Raw genomic sequence first — 23,615 nt, forward strand, 5'->3', positions numbered from 1 at the left:
AACTACCAAGTAAGAGACTACTATTTGTTTTATTAAAGAAAATATGGAGCCATGAAAGTTTTCCTGCCTGCTAGTGTAATGGGGTCACTTGGCACAAGCCAAAGAAAGAAAGAAAAAAGGGAAAAACAGAAAAAAACAAAAAAGATGTTGCGAAAGACCCAGGCATTATACTATATCAAAACACTTGTTGCTAGAAGTGCTTTTTAAAGAGTCTTATCTTATTGTTCAAGAATTATAAATTTAATTTGTTATTCCTTTTAATGGGATTCATTTAGAGTTATACATACTAGTTGCGCAAGACAAATCAAAAGCACTACTTTAATTTGTCCGGGGCAGGCACAAAATCTATAGTCGGTGCTACTGGAGATAAAATAAACAGATTTTATATACATACTGTTGTAATTTTAAGCTAATTATAATCAAGCTTTTTAATTATCATCCATTGCTGGGGGAGCCATGTTATGAGTATGCGGTGTAATTCATCCCGTTGTTGCATGAGATAGAATCAGTTCAATCCTCCACTCACAAAAATGAATCCTTTTCAAAAAGTAAAATCAAATATGAGGTCTATGTCTGTAATTTTATACCATTAATACTATATGCATAATCTATTGATTCGAACACAAGTTGTAGTACAAGACAATGAATGACACAAAGGGAATTTTTGCAGGGGAAAAAAAAAGATGCACATTATTGAGATATGGCATTGCTACAAATGAAGGCATGTGGGTACCCGATAATGCAGACCAATTGTGGGGGATGAAAAGACTCAAATCAAAGGCTTACCCTCAAATAATTTCAGTTGCAAAAGATCATGTGAACAATTGAAGATTTCCCACTAACTTAAGTTTGACCAAGTGATCCAGACACCCAGTCATTCATAAAAAAATTTGTACTACCACGCAACAAATGTGTCTCCTTTTAATCTTTTCTCTTTCAGAAATTATAACCTAAACAATAGCAGCATGGTCTCTGAAGCTTACCGCCCAAATAAATAAATGTCAATCTTGTTAATTTATCTGATGATCTTTCAGGTTCAGAGAATATTGCAAGTAATAATTATTAGTGGGGGCAAGCTCTACATAGCTGCAATTTGGATTTGATATTGATTTTTTCATATATTTTTAATAATTTTTTTATTACGTGTGCATTGGTATTATTGTATGATTAACATTTAATTACCTCTCTCTCTATATATATATATATATGTATGTATGTATATATGTATAATCTATTAAAAATTGATTTATAACAGCTTTTAAAAAAACAGCATAAAAATCATATTGACACTGAATTTTAATCCGTATAGCTAGAGCCATATTTTTTTTATATAATTTCTTGACCATTGGATCAACACACTTTAGACATTTGAGATTAAATTTGATACGTTAAAGTAATACATGTAATGAATGAACACAAGCGATTTTATCTCAACTATTGCAAGTGTACAAATCCAAAGATCTATATTTTGTTTCAGAATTTGTGTAAAAAATTGAAGTGACAGAACTTTGCCCATTATGAAATACATAGACCATTGGCCAGGTGGTAACAATATACTCTTCCCTCGTATTAGGGAATGAGTTTAAGTTCCCGAAGATTCAAAATTTCAACTTGGTAAATTCTTAAAAGTATGAGATATGTAAGGGCAGGGGTGAACCTCTACCCTTCACAGTTAAGCATGATTGTAAGGGAGGGGTTCGAATTTTCATGGATTCAAACTCTCTCAATTAAGTATTATATATGATTGTGTGGAGTTATTTGTAAGTTTTTCTCTCTCGTGAAATGCGAGTGGAGTAGAGAAATCTCTCATTTATGAAGGGTATTTGTCAGGGCAAGTACTTTATAGAATTTAATAAAATATTGTAAGTCTCAGTCTGCTGCAATAGTAATTATAAATATTTAACATAATATCAATAGTCTGATCAGTATTAAAAATATATATATAGATTTTGGCCCCGGAGCTAAGCTTTAATTAATGTATCTAAGATTTGGTTTGGGACTAGACCCCTAATTGTAATTTGAAAAAAAAGACCAATAATTAACTAATTAGTATCTTCTGCATAAGGGTATGGGCTATAGCAATAATTAAGTTGAAGAACACCATCAATTAGGATCCATGCACGTGATTAAGGTGCAAACATGTCCATCTTTTTACTATTCTTAAGTGATAACTTGCCTGAAAAATCAACCATATTCCAATCGAACCCCAACATGCATCAACTCCAGCAATGTATGCAGGATTCCTCTTCTGTCAATGCTAACACACACACACATTATATTAAATTTTAACAGCTCAAGAATTTGCTTAATTTGATTTGATTAATCATTAGCTCAGTGGAGGTTCAAAATTTCTAGCCACAGGGTCCTACCATTTAAAGAAAGCAACAAAAGTTTGAAGGGAAAAAAGCAATAAATAACAATTTGCTTTTCTTTTCTTTATCTTCATACGCGACATAAATGCCTAGTCTATAAATAGCTACTAGAGGCAAAATGCAGACACAGAAGGAAGATAGCACCACCATGTATAAAAGTGTGCCTTCGAGTGACCTAAGTGCTGGGTACGGAGGGGGACTTGATTTAACAAGGCAAGGAAATTTACAGCATTTTGGAAGGCAACAACACATGAATTAATTGAAGGGCATATGAATATTGCGGGTAATGGGTCCAATTATTCTTCTCTAGTGTTGTGTGTGGCCGTGTGGGTGCTGCACCACCACCTCCCCCTTCACTGATTGGTTTGCATAACCTGTCAACTCAATTCCCCCACCCCCCAAGAAAAAAGAGGGGGGGGGGGGGGGAAGGGGAATCTACCAACAACACACGCTTCCACACTGTGTGTTTTTGGGCATGGTACAAAACTACGAATTATGCAATGGTTGAATAATACAATTGTTTTTTCTTTTTTTGTAAGCTTACATCGACTTTTCTTCGAGTTGTATATTGACAAAAATAAAGAAGGATATATTAGAAAACTTTCAATTTCACTTTTGTTACTCAAAGTGCCCCAAAAACCAATCAATATACGTGGATACTTTTTTCACAGTTGCATTTTATAATTGCTGCAATACTTGCCTTATATAAGTATCCGAATAATGACAATAGTATTTGCATGTATATGTTGTCATAGCAATCGGCTCATAATAGTCTTCATTTTCTTGATTGAGAAGATCTTTAACATCATCATGGAGTGATTCTTGAGAATCATTGTGTGATTCTTATCTTATTTTAGAATAATCTAAACTTCATCTTAGGTTTTTCAGATAATTCATGTTTATACAAAAGTGATTTCTAAAAAAAATAATCAAATATTGAAATTAGTTTTTAACTTTTCAAAATCACTTTTGAACATTCCAAAAATAATCCTAAACAAACCTTAAGTCTGACTCTCAAATAAAAATCACTACTCATTAATTAATATATAGTAAAGGACAATTTGCTAGGTGAATTAGTAAATATTAATTGTTAAATAAAAGTAAGTAATTATTACATAGATATATAATTCAATGGGAAAAGGACATTAAACCCCTAACGTTTGAGAAAAGGGATATAAAACCCCTTAACGTTTAAAACAAAACATACAACCCCCATTTTCATTATTAAAGTCCATTTGTTTTAATAGTAAATATATTTTTAATTTACAAATACCATTATGTCCTTATTATAAATAAATCAATATATTGACTTAAGACATATCATGGGTATAATGAAATTAATAATTTTTATTTAAAAGTTAAAATTAAGATGTAATTACTTTTTATCTAAATTGTTCATTCTAAATTATGAACATACCCTTCCCAATGATAAATTTGATTTTAATTTTAACTATTATTCATCATTTTTTATCATCCTATCATTAGGAAGGGTATATTCGTAATTTAGAGTGAATAATTTGGGCAAAAGGTAATTACAACTCAATTTTAAATTTTAAATAAAAAGTTATTGATTTTATTTTACACGTTATTAATGACATTTCTTAAGTCAATATATTGAATTATTTATTATAGGGACATAATAGTAATTGTAAATTAAAAATAAATTTACTATTAAAACAAATGAAATTTAATAATAAAAATAGGGGTTATGTGTTTTTTTTTTAAATGTTAAGGTGTTTTATTTTCTTTTTTCCAAATGTTAGGGGGCTCGCTGTCTTTCTCCCTAATTCAATTGTTTGTGTTTTCATAATTAAGCAAAATGTCATGGGATTTCACACTCCCGCTTAGTGTTGCCTTCGCTTTCTTAAGAGCCCTTTTATGATTTAAAAAAAAAAAAGAAAAAGAATTAAGCAAAATGTCAATAGCATATTATTTCAAATAGGATAAATTTCATCCTACCTCCTTATTAGATTAACATACTTTAATTTATCCTCTAAAAATATAAAAAATTTCAATTTACCTCCCTAATATCTATGAGTAATGATATAGCCACAAACTCTTGTACAAACTTATTTTGTACAAACTGACGTGGCATGATAGGATTGGTTGAATTAAATATCACTTGGCCCACATGATTTGTTTTTATTATTTTATATTTTCATTCAACCAATGAATTAATGCCACGTCAGTTTGTACAAAATAAATTTGTACAAGAGTTTGTGGCTGTATCATTACTCAATATCTATTATCTCACCATTTGTTTTAACCGTCAAAAGGCTAGAATTGTATATATACATTTTTGTTAAGGTCAACTAGATAATGAAAGTCAAATCTCTATTTTTTTACCTTTCATTTATACCTAGGTGTTTCAGTAAATTAAAGAAAACACCCGAATACTTTAATAAATTTTACTTTACATCTAATAAGCTTGTTATTTTAAACTTGATTATTATTATTTTTTTACAGTATATAAAATCATTTGAATGGTGTGTTGTTGAGACGGAACGGTACAAAAAAAGAAGCAAGAAGTAGAAGAATAAAGAAGAAGCAAGAAAAGAAGATCAAAAAGCAGAAAAGAAGATGAACAATTAAAAAAAAAAAGATGATGAAGAAAAAGAGTAGGAGATGAAGAATAAAAGAAAAAAGATTAAAATTAAGAAAAAAAAAGAAAAAGAAATTGAACTATTACAATTTTTAAAATAAAAAATTTAAAATCTTATCAGTTTTTATTTTTAATATTTTAATCAAAAAAATTTTTAAGCATAAAAGTTTTGTTTAATGCTTGATTTCTTCTAATAATGTAAACAATAAAATTAGAGTGATGATACAATCACAAACTCTTGTATAAATTTATCTTGTATAAATTGATGTGACATTAATTCTTTAGTTGAATGAAAATATAAAATAATAAAAATAAATCACGTGGGCCAAGAGATATTTAATTCAATCAATTAATTAATGTCACATTAATTAATTAAAGATAAATTTGTGTAAGAGTTTATGTATATATCATTATTCATAAAATTATCCTTTTAATTCTTCCAAATCTGATTTCCATTTAAATCTCTAAATAGCATTTTATCAACTTCTTTAATTTGTACTATCAATGGCTTTATAGTCCACAAATTTTCTTGCTAGTCCAATTAGAAATCAAAAACACATTTCAAAGAACTAAAGATTCCTTTCAAAATCTTACAAAAATATAATCTGCAGTTAGAAAGTTCTAAAAAACAACTCAAATCAATGGACTCAAACCGTGGCTCTCAAATGAAAACATCAATTAAAAATAACAAATAAATAAAGAAAGAAACGAAAAATGAAGGAGGAGCTTTTTCCGTTTAACTTGGAAAAAAAACCTTTTTTTTTTTAAAAACCCTAGCCGCCACGCTGTTACCACCACCGTAATTCCACAGTCCTTTCCACCATCAGACAGCTTGCCGGCAATAGCTGGCCAAAACCTAACCTTCTTCTACCCTGATTCACCACGACAACGTCGCACAAATCCTCCAAATCAAGAGCTCTACCACCGATTTGTTACCACCAAGCTAGCCATCACTGTTGTTAATCCAACCCACCATTTGATTCATCCAATTCCAACGAGTATGTCTAAGCAAACAACATCCCCAATAGCAGCAACTACAGCCAAAACGTTGTATTTGGTGAGAGGATTTTTGAGGTTTTTGGTTGGGGTTAACAGAGAAATACTTGCTTGGCTTGGTCGCACACGACCATGGGTTTGTTTGGCATGGCCGCGTGTGACGATGGGCTCGCTTGGAATTCCCTCGCACAGCCATAGGTTTTGCTAGGTAATGAGCATGGTTTTTATTGGGCTAATTTGGATTTAAAAGTGGTTGTGGAGTTTTTAAGTGAGTGAAAGAGGGAAGAAAAAAAAAAGAACAAAGAAGAAGATGAACAAGGAATAGATCAAAGAAGATGAAGAAGAAAGAAGAAAAGAGAGAAAAAAATTTATTTTTTAAAAATAAATTTATAGATTTTTATTTCAAAATTTATAATTTTTATTTAAATTTGAGAATTTTCATAGATTAGGGGTGAGATTTTCTTTGTAATTATGTGCAGAAGGAGCTTTTCAGATGGTTTTTGGTTGGATTAACATTAAATATTCTTGTTTTATGAAATGTTATTATTGAGATTTTGTTTTATTTTTTAAAAAAGAAATTATAGGGTGATTTTTGTTATTGATGCACATAAAATTTGAATTAGTTTTTTTAAGAAACAGTAGGGGTGTAAAAGATATATCTCTCCAACATAAGTACAACAGTAAGATAATATATTCTTTAATTAACATGGATATTATCATACTTTAGTGAGTCAATGTCGGTAAATGGTAAAATCTAATAGATTTGAGGGGATAAGTTGAAGTTTTCATATTTTTAAAGTATAAATTAAAATATATCAATTTAATAAGAGGGTAGGACGAAATTTATCCTTTCAAGTATAACTAAAATAAGGATCATGCGTCACATTTTTTTTTTCTCTTTTCATTATGTTATAAATTCTTTTCTGTATCATTGGTGATCCATGTCAAGAGAATTGAAGAAATCCTAAATATTGTTTTTGAATTGCAATACTAACTTAGGTATACGTTTTCTTAAAATAAAATTTCTAATCAAATTAGACAAGTCGTAATTAGTATAAATAGATATCTTTTATAACTTTTACAAGCAACATTTAGTTATTTATTAGTGATTATAAACTTTTGGTTCGAGTTCTTTTAATATTAAAAATATTCCTATTTATCTTACATCATTTACCCTTCTGTATTTCATTGAAAACCATTCTTACGTAAAATCACGTAGGGTGAAAGTAAAAGCAAAGTGCAAGATTTTTGTTACATTTGTTAATCTGGAATTTTAAAATCAAATTTTAAAACCCATGGGGCATAAAATGAATATCGCTTCTTAAACTTTTTGCTTGCAGATCTTTCTCCCCTTCGTGCATGAGTATGCAACTCTCACGCGACCACGCAACGCCCCAGTGGTCAATTATCAGTGTTTTATACGGCATATTATTTTTAAAAGTTGGTTACCCTAGATATAAAGCATCAAATGCTATGGCCAATTAAATTGAATTCATTTTACATTAAGATGACGATGCCTTGCACGAGTCTCCTGCGAATTCCGTGTGGCCACCGGCCAGCCACCGCATCAAACACATCTACTTTCAAGCCCTTTAATTAGGGCTTTAATAATAATCTTTTTGGTACTGTCATCTGTACCATAAATTTGTGCACTTGTCTCCACTTTCTCTCCCCCACTTTCTTTAATTAGGTCATCGACGCATTTTCTTTTGGTTGGTTAAATTTGGATAAGCTCATCATCCTCTTTGATACCTCTCTCTCTCCCTCTCTCCTTCTAAGTTCGCTGATCCCCAGTCCCCACAACTTAATTTATTTTGTTATTTTTGATTTTATGATTAGTTTGTTATTTTTTTTTTCTCTTAAAATCTTCTCGCAACATTTTGTCCAAAGCACACACACTGACTTTCTAATGGTGATGGTGGGTGTGGCTTTCCTTTCGAATATTAATTATATATAATAACAAGCACGCATGTTTGTTCTTGTTCACGCAAGCTTCTTAATTCTTAAGATCTTAATCCACTATCATTGTGGATATTAAAGTTGTTATAGGCATTCTAAACAACCATTAGTCTATTTTAATAATCAATTATTACTAGCTAAATGATGTTTAGTTAACCTGTCTTTAACATTAGCCATTGATCGTTTGATCATTGGATAGTTTTTGATGATGATGAGATGCGATGATTGGTCACCATCATATTTTTCCTAGTACAATATTATTCTGAAGTCAATGAAGTGTTGTCAAACTTGCAACCAGTAGATGTACCTCAGCCAATCTCCATCCAATTCAATCAATTATTCAAGGACTTACAAATTTATGATCAGTGATCGCATGTTAGCAATGTATACCTCTTTATCTAGTGTTTTTTTTTTTTGGTGAAAACGAATGAATGTTGAGAGGTTGAAATAGGATAAAAATATTATTTGATTTTGTAATAAGAGTGATTAAGAGGATTCTTCAAGAGAGCTTTAAACCACAAGCTAGCCCCTTTGCTTTACACCAACCCAAATTATAACCAGCCAATTCGGTAGTGGCATCAAAGACATCACAATCGATCGATGCTGATGGCATGGTGAAAAAATGCGCAATGCTTTGCTTGTCATCATCATCTTTGAACCTAACCCAAAAACTGGCGTAAGCACGTCTATTTCAATGCTTTTTGGTGTCGCCATTTGAAAAATAATTGCATCATGGGACAAAATATGTAACTTGGGTTTCAATGAGGTAAAAGAATTTGGGTTAGCTAAACCACGGTGCAGCTGCACCCTTTATATCCTTAAAAGTAATGTGTACTTACTATATGTTGGTTTAAAGGGCAGTCATAGTGTATGTGCGCATCATTGCGTAGAAATTGAGTGCATTGTATAGAGAAATGGCATCATGATTGGATCAACCTGATCATTTTAGAGTTTTAGCATAGGGTGTGCTTTTAATGAAAACGGTACTTTCTGTAAAGTGCTTTTTCTGAAAGGACATTATTTGCAAGTATTCCTTCAAAAATCACTTCATATGCTTCTCTGAGTCTGTAAATGCTTTTTTAAAAGAGTAACTATATATTAAGAAAAATGCTAAAGAAAGATAAATACGAGAGAAAGACGAGAGAAAATGTATTAAAAAGTAAGAGAGAGAAAGTAAAATTCTCTCATCTTTCTTTCATTTTTCTCTCTCTTTGGCATTGCTCATATATTAATTAAGTGCTTATCTAAACACATTTTAAATGTGTGTTTTTATTTTTCAATATACAAAAATTACTATGAATTTAAGTGTTCAATCGCTTATTAATATATATTAGTGTTTGATGAAAAGTTTCAACTTTATTTTGAAAAGCTAAGATATATAATTTTAGAGTTGTTTATAAAAAAATTTACATTACTCTTATTGATTTACTCATAAATCATAACCAACCATAAAAGTTATGAAAACCAAACAAAAATACTTGACAATTATTACTTGGTCCGGCTATGTTGGAAATGCACTCTTTCATAATCAGACGATCAAAGTTATAACTTATTTTTTTATTATTTATCATTTTGATTGTGTAGTTATAAAAAAGTACTCCTGTTAGAGCATCTCCAACATAGCAATTACCTTATTACTTTTATTTATTTATTTATTAATAATTATAGCTTCAATGCCATATCATCACAGACTCACAGTCCAAAATAAAAAGGAACATTGTTCCAAGAGCTTGCAATGCTATTATCCACTCATTAGCAAGAGCAGCTTTAGATTATGATTTTTTTTTTTTTTTGGTGAGATATTACTGCTAGCTAAGTAGTTATTATTATAGGATTTTTTTTTTTTACAAATTGCAGTAAAACCATTTTGTTTTTCTTCTGCCAGTGCTTCGGATCGTGTTGAATATAGTGGCAAGTGGAGAGTTATGGAATTATCATTTCAGATATACTTTTTGTTGACCAAATGCTGTGCAATTGTTCCGAGAAATTGGCCCCTGAATTAAATGCAGAGCAACCCCCCTTAACCATGCTGTGGTTCTTTGTCCAAAAGTATCATCTCATAAACAAATAAAGAGTACACTAGTAGTGCTAATTCAAAGGGCAAATAACAGCCATATACTTGAGGTCTTTGGTGGCAATGAGTGCGTTTTCTATTGCACCAGGGGACACTTGAGGCCTACTGGCTTACCCATTTTTGAATGGGACAACCTTCTTTAATTTTTTTTTTTAATTTTCCGTTTCTTTAAAAACTTTCTTTTTCAAAGATATGCATATTTAGAATATTTCAACATAGTATCATGACCACATTATCAAGTTTGTTTGTCCATACATGTTTCTACAAGGTTTCTCTTTTTCTTTTTGAGTCTTCTGATCGATATGCATGTGGTGATCACTAGGGTTCTTCTTTATTTTTAGGGTTATTGAAAAACTACCTTCACCGACAGTGAGTGTATAATAAGATCAATTAGAACTAGTTTATCTGGGATATTTTTTCACCTCAATTAATTCTTCATTAAAATATGCTTCAGCAACTCATAGAATAGGAGAGGATCCCTCTTCTACAGAATGACAAATTCTTCACAAATATTAATATGCAGCCTTTCAACTTTTCAGATCTTAATCTTAGAAAATTCAAATCCGAAAATAATCCAAACACAACGCACAAAGACAATATTTATATTTATCCAAAACCAGCACAACTCTAATTATGAATGGAATAAAAATTCATAAATCTAGCAGTGGAATATACCAGCCTCACCTAAAAAGAGGAGGAACCAAAAAGAAAATGGAGAAAAAGGGGGAAAAAATGTAAACTGGAGAGATGCTATATATATATATATATATTTCAATTTAATTCAGAATTTTAAAGTGCGGGAAACTCCAGAAAAACGCATAAGTTGTGCGGTTTAACCGCTTTAAGTTTAAAACTTTTTAAATCCTACAGTTTTAAAATTTTTTTAAACTTTTTCTACATTTTAAAATTTCGGACTATAAAACTACTATACATATTACATAAATAAAGCTAATTACTTTGCGGATTGTATAAGTTACAAAACTTTTCTTATTCCCAAACATGAACTTTCGTGACCAAACCAACGTTCAAAAACCATTTTTAAATGGTCCCGAATCGTTTTTAGGTTAAATATTAATTTTTTGTTATCTTTTTAACTTGTTAGGTACCAGTCAATTGAGAAAACAATGAGCTGGCATCTTTGTATTGCCTAATTAAGTAAATAAAAATTTAAAGCCTTTAAATTAAAACACTAATCATTCGACCTTGCGAAAGGTTATTAAAACCTACGATTGTCAGACCAATAACGTACTAATGAGAATGAGACAGGCAGAATTAGATCATATCATATGCGGAAAATAGTATTAATGGAAATTTCTGGATTCATCAAAAGCAGTCCCAACAATCCACTTAAAATATTAATGCATTCGAAAAATTCTTGTACACATTCACTTTGCCAATATTTTAACTATAATTGTGGCTTTTCTAGACTGCACTGTTGTGTCGTTCGTGCAAGCAATTGATGTTAATATCAATTATCAAACCCCCGAAAGAGACACGATTACATGGGGGCTCCGAAGCGGTACACATGTCTAGCTTCTAGCTATAGCAATTAATTATTTGGTTTCTCGTACACGAGTTGTGCGATTAGTGCTAGTTTATGGTAGGAATTTTATCTCTGAGATTTGAAAAAAAAAATTCTTGTTGCTTTAAAAACGTGTGATTTATTTAAATTCGTTTAATTTAATTGATATTTCTTTTTAATTTTGTTCTTCTTATCAATAACAAAGATCCATTTATTCTTGATATGATTTTTAAAGCAAAAATTTATGCGGAACTATCATGTTGATATTGAGAAAAGCCAGAGGAACATTTGAGTTATGCATCAATTGGATTTTTATTCACCTCATATGTATTAAATAATATGAATTGATTCTTTTGATCTCTATTGATTAAAAGTGACTAACACGTTGGTGAACATTATTTTGGTAGATCCTAGACCTTGAAGAATCAGATTATATATATATCTTACTTAACTGTAATTTGAATATGAAAGATTAATGGGCCGTTTTCGGCCATGAATAAATTGCAGCAAGTGAATTTTAATTTGTTGAGTTACTTGAAATTTCCAATTTCTCAAAAACTAGATTGCGCGCGATACCATGGATTGGGCCATTTGACATTCTCTGTAAATGCTGAAACTTTTAATGTTGAAATAGAAATGGTATTTTAAAAAATAAGGGGACTTGGGATTCTAATTAGAAACCGCACTGATTTGCGCATGAATCTTGAAATAAACCTGTGCTGATGAAGTGGCCACTATTCCATCATAGCAAGAAACAATTAATCATGATCAAATTTCAAATGCACTGCAGTCTGCAGGTAGCACATCCATGGATTTGAACTAAATTGTCCAACGTCCCAAATTAAGCCCATATGGCCATCACTGACATGCCCCCAGCACCTAGCAACACTGCGAGATAAGACCACGCCTGCAGCCTTGCACTTTCCTGCAGTTTAGGCCCCATAAAATCAGACGCTAAAAGATCCACCAATGCCATATAATTCAGTAACCCTGCCGATGATGCATTCAAAATTCCCACAACAATGAGTGCAGTACGGCTTGTTGGGCTGTATACATTCGATAAACCAATTCCAAGCACAATCCCAAGTGGCGTCGTCGCTGAGAAGAAGAATACCAATATCCCTTTCATCTTCCTTCCGTATTCAGCCTGATATACGAGTAACAATAATAATAAAACAATACACATTGTTAGCAACATTAACTAATAACATTAATGCACATGTAATTGTTTACGAAATACAATCAGGAACCTGAAGTATGCATCCACCAAGTCCCATTCCTTCGAAGAGTTGATGGAAGCAAAGAGCGGCAATGAGCGGTCTTATTGTGCATGGATTATCCGAGGCTCCCATGGCCATACCAATCACCACTGAATGCACTACAATTCCCAACTCTAGTACCTATGTACAAATTTAATAAAAGTTTAATTATATCTTACACTTTTGATTCGAATATTTTTTTTTTCAATATTTATATATGTATACCTGAGCTACGACACGATGCCTTAATAATTGAGTATTCATTTCATCGTGTCCTTGTTCATTCTTAGCATGTCCCATCTCGACACTCGGTGAGTTTGAGTATGTTTTCTGACCAGCGATCTTAGAGCAATATCTCTTGTAATAACTCATGGCGAATGAATCAACCATGAGGGTTACAACAGCGGATAGCATTGCGATAAAAGTAGTGAAAGGGAACTCTTTCCAAGGGTGATCAGGCAAGCAAGGAGATCTCAGATCATCAAAAGAATCCGGCAATACGTGCATGTACCCAGTTGCAAGAATCACTCCGGAAGCAAACGATTTGACTATCACAAACAGATCCTTATCGGGTTGCAATGCCGGGACTGCGCACGTGAACAGCGGCAGGCACACGCCGATCATGCTGGTGACTAGGATTGAACACACTGCGATGATCTTGAACTTCAATGCCGCCGCCCTGTCGTGGCATCCGCCTGTTGATTCTGACCTGCATTGTTCTTGTTCTTGAGCTAGAGCCGGAAATGCAAAGGAGATTATTAGAAGAAGCAAGCTGATTAGTGTTTCAAGTTTTGTGCGTGCGGCAGCGGCCATGGCGGATTTGTTGTTGTTTATGAAAATTTTGAGGACTTTGCAGTTTCTTTATATGAACGTGCTGCGTTGGATTTTGTCGTTTCTCAGATTTTTTTTGACGTGGGATGGAATGATTCAAATGGTGATTGTTAAGTGTCTTTAATGACCCTGGTGGCAGAGGGTGGGATCATGGAAATGGCTTGTGCGTACGCGGTAATTTTGGTTGTCATTGTGGGCATTTTGAGGGCCTGGGCTGGGATTAAGAAAAACTTGTGCTTAGCGTGTGCTCAGTGTGGCCCACCATGGGTTTTGACTTGCTTCAGTAATGCGTGGCATCGGTCCCACCACCTCCACGTTCGTATTTCACGTGCTGACGTTATTTCCACGCTTTCTAGTTCATATAAGTTGATAAAAACCACGATTTTTTTTTTCTCAAATACATTTATCTTGTAATGTCCCTTTAAAAAAGTTTAAAGTGCTTTTATATTTCAATTTTTTTCTTAAAAAATAAAAAAAATTATCACCTTTTAAGTTATTTATATATAATATGCCAAAATATTATACAATTTTTTTTAATACAATACTAGTACATATACAACTTAATATGTTTAAGGAGTTAACGTTTGATGTATTAGAATTACAGTTTATCGATAAATAATTTAAAAAATAAATAAATAAATAAGCTATCATACTTATATGTAACCTTAACCCTCAACCTCAAAAGAAGAACTCAAAATGAGTTGTTGGCAATATTTTATAATAAAAGAATAAATATTTTTTGAATTGAATTATAATAGAATTGTTTTAATAATTTAAAAATAGAAAAATATCATATTTGGCCTTCTCATTTTATATCCCCTGTCCCCACTTATTAATTAATCCTATTAAAAATGTTAAAATAATCATTATTTCTTAATATACCCCATCTAATTTCCACTTTATCCTTATTATAATTGTGTTATCTTTTTTTCATACACCCGCATAAAATTTAAAAGAAAAACAGGTTTACAAAAAAAAAAAAAATTGTATTTTGGTCACAAATTCATTTCAAAGAGATTCCTACATCCCACTCTTAAAGCTCTAAATTAGCACAATTTACTTTGAAACATGAAAAGATTTATCATCCTCTATTGAACATTGGGGACTAATAATATTTGAGATCATCTAAGAAATTAAAAGAAATAAGGATTTTTAAAATTAAGTTATCTAAATTAAATATTTATGTAAGTGCACTTAAAAATTATTTATCATTTTAACTAATTTCAATGGCCATTGGCATGTAAAAGTGATTAGATAAGATTAAATGAGGGCTTCAAAATACTCTTAAAACTGTAGCAATTCTTGAAAACCATTCCAGGGGCCCAGAAAATGGCCCAGCCCAAAACTGCAACCGTCAATAACGGGAAAGATAAACAGACAGCAGCAAAGCCAGCAAACGGCAACAGCGCCCGCTTCCTCAGCATTATCCATTCGCCTTAGTAGCTCACACTCTTCAACTCTTTTAGCTCATGACTATTGATTGACTCATCCATTTTCTTCCTTCAGAACATCTCATTGTCTCTCAAACAAATGGATCCATTCACCCTTGCTGTGAAAGCTCATCATGTACATTTCACAAACAGTTTTTCCACAGAATCTTCAATCTCAAAACATCGACTCACAAAGTCACTTGGCATCCCAAAACCATCACCACCTCTCACATTCCTCACCAGAATAAGCGGCTTCCGTCACTTTAACTCTATCGACCTTCTTCGCAACTCTGGCTCCAAGGTTGTGGAAGGGTTGAGATTTGATGGGCCAGTGATGGATGTTGACGAGATAATGGACTGTGAAGAAGGCGATTTGGTGGTGGAGACTAGCATTACTCGTACTCTGCCTCCGGCTTTGACTCTTGAACATGGACTCGAGAGTATTTCTGAGGCTGTTAACAAGTTGAAGACGGACCCACCTAGCTCTTCTAGTGGAGTTTTAAGGTTTCAGGTACAACTGATAATGATTTACTTTCTACCCTGCATGGTTGTATCAGTATTTGTTGACTGCATTGTGCTTTGATATTATTTGATTAGTATTTTTATTTTCTTGATGTGATTGGAAATTAAAGTTGTATGAGGTTTCGGATCAGTGAACATATTCTTTAATCATTATCATTTAATCCGTTTGAAACTCTAGTTCCTAGCTGTTACATTGATGAAAATGTGAAGAACATGAAATTCTGTTGAGTGCGTTTTTAAGAATAATACTACTTGGGCCAAGTAGTATTCCAACCTTGTACATTCCAAGTGAAAATTACTTACCAGTCCATCCCACCATCCAACGGATGAATGCCACCTCAGTACTTGGAATGGCAAGGTCGTACTACATGAAGATGCAGTATCACTTGGTTTTTACCATCCAGTAACATGCTGGATGCATTTGTTAATATCCCCGTGAATTGAGAGATGTGGTTGTTAATTTGAAGGTTGCTGTTCCTCCAAGTGCAAAAGCTTTGGATTGGTTTTGTCGCCAACCAGAGTCGTCGGAAGTATTTCCTGTATTTTTCCTTTCCAGGGACATGGAGAATCCAACATCTAAATCACTGTATTTGAATCAGAACCGTGGAGTGTTTGGAATTGGAGCTGCTGTTTACTTTACTCATCCTGCTTGGTGTGACTCAGAAGAGAGGACTAAGCCCAAAAGGTTAATCATTTTTTAACCTTTTGCATTTTTTGCTCTATTTCTGATAATATTCTTGTGCTCTTACAATTTCTACCTTAAATTATTCTTTATGTGGTGAGCTGGTAAACTGATAAAAGTATGCAATTTGATAACTGTCGCTATTTTAGATAGCAAAATTAGTGGTTCATTTCATCTAAATTTCTTGTCTATTCGACATGGTTTTGTTCCTTACGTACTACAGAATAATTGTGTGGTTTATCTGCAGATATCTATCAACTAATCCAATCCCCATAACAACTTATGGTTTTATGGATATTAATTTCAATACTGAGCCATCTTGCATCAAACACGAGGCTGGTTCTTTTTACTTCTTTGTTCCTCAGGTAGATTTGCATTGTTCTACGTGTCTGTTTATGCAACTCTGTAATGTTTGCCTTCTAACCTTTCTGATCGTCCTCTCACTTTGATAAGGGTATATTCTTATTTTAGCTTGCATAAAGAGGTAAGGCAGTTGTACATTATTCTAAATTTCAAATTACTTGTTTTGACAGATTGAGCTAAGGGAGCTTGATGATATCTCTATCTTAGCAGCAACACTGGCATGGAGTAATGGTATGGTTTGTACATTTGAGCAGGCTATTCGATCATTTGAATCATCCTTCTGCCAGGTAATTTGTGGTTACTGTATCTGATTATGCTATTCTCTAATAATTTTGTTTTTTTTATTATATATATATATATATATATAGACACACACACACACACACACCACAAAGCAATTTGAGTTGAGACTATATTTAAAACCAGTTCAATATTGTCTCTTGGTGATTTTCATAACTAACTTAATGTTGACCTTAGTCTCTTGCCTAGATGATACCAAATGCATTTATATCTTATGAATCATTGCTTGTACTTATGCTTGTAATTTTGAGCTTGTTATTTCTAGATGTTCTTCTAACATTAAGATTGTTCTCTGTGCCATATTTTAGAAATACCGGGCTTTATTGAGTCCTGTAAGCAGATGAGATGCCATAAGCCTTATGCTGTTGGCTACTCAACAATTCTATCTGAAAGCATTGTTCGTACCTCTGCAGAACCTGCTAACTTTTCAGATATCATAATTCTAGTCTACAAATCTTGATTCAGACCTTAATTTATCCACAAACAAAATTCAGAATTCATAATATTATTCATATTTTTCACTTTTTGTTGTTAAAGTTGCACAAAATTATTTTAATTATTAGTGAGTTAACCTTTTTGTCGTATTTCAGGTCAGTAGTCATTTCTGTTCCTCTACAGAGAGATACAACCCCAGATATGTAAGATCTGCTCTCACAAAGTTCAACATGATGGAGGATAAAACTGTCCAAATGGTACAATTTATTGGTTTACTTTTATAGAATTTAGGTCACTAGTTAACTTGAATAATACTTTTATCATTTTTATTTATATCCCCTGCTCATTCCCTAGAATGGAGGAAACTAACTGGGCTGAGTTCAGTCTCAGATCATAAATTTCAAAACCACTACAGTGGTACTTGGCTCCCTTCTTGTCTCCTAATGTCCATTTTGATGCCAAGACCTTGATTTAAAAATTCTATGAAGGCAGTGTTTTGTGTGGATCCCATCAAAGTAGGTCCTAGGATGGTGATCTAGACAGAATGCATGCCTCAAACGTATTATGTGAAGAAGCCTCGTTGCAAGATTCCAATTGGAAAACTTGCACTAAAGACTCTTAAGATTTCTACTGCTTTATCTGATGATGTCCATTCCACACTCTACCTTTGGATTTTCTCTCCATTTTTCCCTTTCTCTGTAAGATTCTTCTTTTTGTTTTAAGTTGACCTCCTTCGTTTTGACAATTTCATTACTTTGACCTAGTTGTTCCATGATCTACTGATGCTTTCTGCCAGTGTAGGCCATATGTATCATTGAATGGTTACTGTAATCGGTACTTTTAATATTTTGGTATATCAGTTACCTTTTTCTATTTAGTTACTTTCTATGGTGTTGATGTCTGTAAGTACTTCATAATCTGATCATTATCTAACTTTTCTTAGAAAGATAATAAATATATTTCAGATTGGCTTCACAAATTCTACATATTTATTTGTCAACTTTATAGCTGTTCTATGACTGACTGATATAACTTTGCAGGTATGCATGAATGCCATCACATTGGGCAGAAGGGATTTTGGTTGTGATTTCATGGAAATGGTATCTTCTTTCTCCTGGTAATTGTTCATCCTTGATTTTACTTTACTGGATTTTCACTAAATGTAATGGAATAACCTAGGCACTGAATATTCTGGTTCTGGTTCAAGGTTAATGCCCTTATTAGATTTTGAGTTTAACCTGTAATCTTATGTGCAAAATTCTCTTGCAGAGAGAGGCTCCATTTTCCTTCCAGTTCTCTTTCAGATTTTCACCAACCCTTGGTGTTGCTAATAACATGGTATGGAACTATGACCTTGTGATATTTGTAATGCAGTTAAAATATCATGAGGTTAAGCTATCAATCTACTGCTGTATGTTGACTATGAATATAAGTTTTGAATTATCATTTAACAATGTAGGTTTCCGAAAAGAGGGGACAGCCCTGATGATCTACTGTGATTTTAATGTTTGATAATCAAAAGTAATCATATTCTTATCAACTTAATGGGCCCAAAACATTTTACTTAAAACCAAATATCCCAATAAGCATTATTTGGACTAATTACCAGCTGATGCTGATATCAAAATCTTATGAAAATGTTTGAAAGAAAAATTTTGGTGATAATTGTTCAAATAATTCTAATTACCAGCTGATGCTGATATCAAAATCTTATGAAATGTTTGAAAGAAAAATTTTGGTGATAATTGTTCAAGCTGTATCTCTTGACACTTTGATGATAATTGTTCAAGCTGTATCTCTTTTGTTATTTTGATGATAATTGTTCAAGCTGTATCTCTTTTGTCATTTTGATGGTAATTGTCGGTATCTCTTTTGTCATTTTGATGGTAATTGTCGGTATCTCTTTTGTCTAGCAGTTGGATAATGCCATTGGAATGAATTACTCCTTAGGAGATCATGTTAATATCAATGCTGTTTGGGCTTCGCTTTTGATTGAAGAATGTTCTCGTCTTGGTTTGACGGTAGGTTTAAGCATTTAATGTCCTTTGAATTTCTGTTTTGCTAAATGCTTCTGATTATTTCCGTGTTCCAGTATTTTTGTATAGCTCCAGGTTCAAGATCATCTCCTCTTGCTGTTGCTGCTTCCACTCATCCCCTAATAACATGTATTGCTTGCTATGATGAACGCTCACTTGCTTTTCATGCTCTTGGTTATGCAAGAGGATCTCACAGACCTGCTGTGATTATTACTTCATCAGGCACTGCAGTTTCAAATCTTCTTCCGGCTGTGAGTTTCATTGACTGTGTATAAACTTTTAAATCTATAATCACATAATTCCTATGGATGCTTAATCTATGAAATTCTCTCCACATACTCCTCATGCCACCCCCATTTCTTTCAGTTTATGTGCCTAGGTTACATTTTATGTTTGTTATTTTCTACTTATATTCTCTTCATGAATGCTGCCAGCAAAAATCAAATTGAGGACTGAATAAAAATCACCATTTCTTCTTTTTTTTTTTTTTCCTTTTTTGGGGATTGGAAACAGAATTTATTTTTATGTACATTGTTCTTACAAAGGTCGACCAGATGGCTGCTGGAGTAGCAAAAATATCTTTACCTAGGAAACAATATTATAGAAAATGTCAAAAACGCCAGCCACTGCAACTATAGCTTCCTAGGAAACCAGACAGCTTTATAAACCTGACCAAGAATGTTGAGAACACTATACTGAAAGGGCAAGTCTTCTGCTCCTTACATGGTCCTCCCTGCTCCGGCAGGGGCAACAGTATCATGAACCTTGAAAACTAGATCAGTCAACATCTGTTCCCTTTTTAGTTGCTTCTCATGTAACAATAGTAGCTGCCCCGTATCATTTTTCGTGTACATATTGGGGACATCAATACATCTTCAATGATCACCTCGACCTTTAGTTATCACACTAAAATTTTTAATAGTTTTATGTTTATATTTTTGTTAGCCTATATTCAACTTTTCTTCTGGGTAGGATCCATCTTGCAAATTCCAGGTTGTATAATAGAACTTCACAATGTCATACTTTCTGTTTATGCTTTTGAAATGTTCAGTCCATCCTATCTATCATATATGTTTAATGTGGATTACTTATAATACATAGGTTGTGGAAGCCAGTCAGGATTTTGTGCCAGTTCTATTGCTTACGGCAGATCGTCCGCCAGAGCTTCAGGATGCTGGGGCTAACCAAGCAATCAATCAGGTAGACAATGATCTACTTCAATCAGAAGCTACAAAAGTGATGTTAATTTTTTTTTCACCACGATGGGTCGTCTCCCCAATTACTAACTAAATTTTGCATGTACTTTTGAATTTGTATTTGTAAACTTACAGACCACAGTTTTTAATTTGTAATTAGGTAAATCATTTTGGCTCTTTTGTAAGGTTCTTCTTCAGTCTTCCTGCACCCACTGATCAGATTCCTGCACGAATGATACTTACCACGCTCGACGCTGCTGTGCATTGGGCTACCTCATCGCCTTATGGTCCTGTTCATATCAACTGCCCTTTCAGGGAGCCACTGGATAATAGTCCAAAACACTGGATGTCTAGTTGTTTGAAAGGATTAGATATTTGGACGTCTAGCATTGAACCATTCACTAAATATATTCAAGTGCAACACTCTCACGCATGCAAGAGTTATACTTATGGCCAAATGGCAGAAGTTCTGGAACTAGTTCAAGGTGTTAACAAAGGGCTTCTTCTGGTTGGTGCGGTCCATAATGAGGATGAGATATGGGCAGTTCTTCACTTGGCTAGACACATTCGATGGCCTGTTGTAGCTGACATTTTGTCAGGATTACGATTGAGAAAACTCTTGGCTTCCTTTCTTGAGACTGAACAAAATATCTTATTTCTTGACCATCTTGATCATGCTCTGCTTTCAGAATCTGTCAAGGACTGGATACAGTTTGATGTAATTATTCAGGTATAACCTCACTTTCAATGCTTTTACTAAATTTGTTGCTTCTGGCGTTGGTGCAAAACAACTTTTGTCACCATTTGAGAAGTCTGGAATGCAGTTGTTGCCATGTGATGGCAGCATTACAGAGATATGTAATATTGTAAATCAGTACTGGCGGAAAAGAGTAAAGATCGACAAAATATACAAAGAAGCAGTAAAAATAATCTTTATAGCATACAGGAGATATATAGCTGGGAAAAAAAAAAAAAAACCCAAGTTGAACTAGAAAAATTAATGATGTTCTATGGATTTGCCAGGTTATATGGATTAATATGAAGAGGCAACAAATAAATGTTTATATTCAATTTTCACATATGATGTAAAGCAATGAAGGCTTCTTGTAATTATGGCTTCATACTGTGTTGAGCTAAGTATGTGAATATTGAACTAATTGTAAATACTCTCTCCTGAGCATACCATATGTGGACAATGTTCTAGGACTTTAAACAAACCATATTATCTGTTTGAACCATGCTAAGATAACATAAGAAGGCATGGTACTGTGATGAAAGATGTTATATCATCTAAACTCTGCTGTATATACTAGCTAGATATCAGTAGACGTTTTCTTTTTGTTGATTGTGTTTTTCTCAATTATGAACAGATTGGAAGTCGGATTACAAGTAAAAGGATTTCTCAGATGATAGAGGAATGTTTTCCATGCACATACATCTTGGTTGACAATCATCCATGTCGTCATGATCCTTCCCATTCTGTAACTCACAGGATCCAGAGCACAATTGTCCAATTTGTGGATTTTTTGCTTAAAGTTCAAGTTCCACATAGGAGTAGCAAATGGTGCAGCTTTCTACGAGCACTTGATATGATGGTATCTCATCTCATCTTATGAAGCTCTCCTTGTAATTTTTAGGTATTTGGAGATAATTTTTTTTTCTTTTTTTCACCCATCTCCTAATTTCCCAATTTGATTTGTTTCAGTGGTGCACTTGTTGTACATAAATCTAGAAATGTGGTTTGAAATTTATACCTATGCATAGCTAAAGCCAGTTCGATCCTGATTTTAAAAGTTTATGTGCAACTAGAATGTGCTCCAACATTTCAGTTAGTCATCATTTAATTTAATCATTGCTTTCTGCAGACAGTGTGTGTATTTAATTTGTCAGTGATACATTGATGCTTTTGCAATAAATGTATACATTTATTCTCAAGCTCTGATTTGACACAAATTGTTCTAAACTCTAAATGATGTGCCTCCTTATTGCCGTTTTGAGTTAGCTTAGATATTAAAGTTTTATAATTGGTGTGGATGATTAAAGCTATTGTTTTTATGTAAAATAAAATTCATCTGACTTGGAGGGATTGAAATTGCTTTCTTGTTTAGTGATGAGCTGGAGGCTTTCAGATCCCAATATGTTTCTTCCACCTATAGTTGTGCCTCTGTAAGTTTACTTGTGCTTTCTCGCAGGTTGCATCAGAGATATCATTTCAAATTTGCACTGACTACTCCTTGACTGAACCTCATGTGGCACATGAACTTTCCAGAGCATTGACATCTAATTCTGCACTTTTTGTTGGGAACAGCATGGCAATACGAGATGTAGATATGTATGGACGTAATTGGACAACTTGTACTCGTACTGTTGCAGATATAATGCTAAACTCAGAATTTCCTCATCAATGGATAAGGGTGGCTGGAAATAGGGGAGCTAGTGGTATTGATGGTTTGCTTAGCACAGCTATTGGTTTTGCTGTAGGATGTAATAAACACGTAAGTATCCTATGTGCCTATGTTTATTCAATCAATTGTGTTGTTAGTTATCTTTCTCATCCTTTCCATCATCATATCTCAGCCTTCCCCCAAAACTGAAAAACATGTCCAAACCTGCATTTGTTCATAGAAACGTATGCAGTTTGGACAAAAGACCTTGGCAAGCCTAAAATTATATTAGGACTTCCTCCTTACCCCTATTTCGCTCTGCTAGTGGGAGAAATTAATTGCAAAAGTTCTTCTATTCGGTGAATAGGAACTTCTTGCAGTCATTATTGGTGGGTGTTTATTCCATCTTAAATTTCTAGTTTATATAAAATGATATACGTTTTATGATTTTATAATCATGTTTAGGTACTGTGCGTAGTTGGAGATATTTCTTTCCTTCATGATACAAATGGTTTGGCAATATTGAAACAGAGGTATGATTTTTCGCTTTTCAAACTTATGATTGTATGTTCTAGCATTTGGCTGATCTTTGAAGTTAGCATTGTTATAAATAGTTTTGCTCCTTAGGAGGTTAATAGTCTACCTGACTGAC

At 33.2% G+C, this 23,615-nt stretch overlaps 2 protein-coding genes across 2 annotated transcripts in view; one reads left to right on the forward strand and one right to left on the reverse strand.

Annotated features, from left to right (window-relative positions):
- Positions 1–12,186: 12,186 nt before the first annotated feature.
- LOC18044042 (fe(2+) transport protein 1) lies at positions 12,187–13,599 on the reverse strand. Its single transcript, XM_006437753.2, has 3 exons — positions 13,010–13,599; positions 12,776–12,925; positions 12,187–12,672 (listed from the first exon to the last, which is right to left on the reverse strand). The coding sequence occupies exons 1-3, from the start codon at positions 13,595–13,597 to the stop codon at positions 12,367–12,369; spliced, it is 1,044 nt and encodes a 347-aa protein (XP_006437816.1). The 5' UTR covers positions 13,598–13,599; the 3' UTR covers positions 12,187–12,366.
- A 1,419-nt stretch (positions 13,600–15,018) lies between these two features.
- Positions 15,019–23,615, forward strand: part of LOC18044044 (protein PHYLLO, chloroplastic) — a 15,101-nt gene continuing 6,504 nt past the window's right edge. Inside the window, exons 1-14 of the mRNA XM_006437756.2 lie at positions 15,019–15,556; positions 16,035–16,252; positions 16,497–16,614; positions 16,783–16,899; positions 17,503–17,604; positions 18,388–18,447; positions 18,617–18,685; positions 19,261–19,368; positions 19,440–19,634; positions 20,485–20,583; positions 20,740–21,309; positions 21,950–22,174; positions 22,772–23,074; positions 23,429–23,496. Of these exons, the coding sequence (XP_006437819.2) occupies positions 15,146–15,556; positions 16,035–16,252; positions 16,497–16,614; positions 16,783–16,899; positions 17,503–17,604; positions 18,388–18,447; positions 18,617–18,685; positions 19,261–19,368; positions 19,440–19,634; positions 20,485–20,583; positions 20,740–21,309; positions 21,950–22,174; positions 22,772–23,074; positions 23,429–23,496 (2,663 nt within the window). The 5' untranslated portion in view covers positions 15,019–15,145. The remainder of the gene's footprint in view (positions 15,557–16,034; positions 16,253–16,496; positions 16,615–16,782; positions 16,900–17,502; positions 17,605–18,387; positions 18,448–18,616; positions 18,686–19,260; positions 19,369–19,439; positions 19,635–20,484; positions 20,584–20,739; positions 21,310–21,949; positions 22,175–22,771; positions 23,075–23,428; positions 23,497–23,615) is intronic.

Source organism: Citrus clementina, unplaced genomic scaffold (genome assembly GCF_000493195.1).
Source record: "Citrus clementina cultivar Clemenules unplaced genomic scaffold, Citrus_clementina_v1.0 scaffold_4, whole genome shotgun sequence".
Classification (NCBI taxonomy): Eukaryota; Viridiplantae; Streptophyta; class Magnoliopsida; order Sapindales; family Rutaceae; genus Citrus; species Citrus x clementina.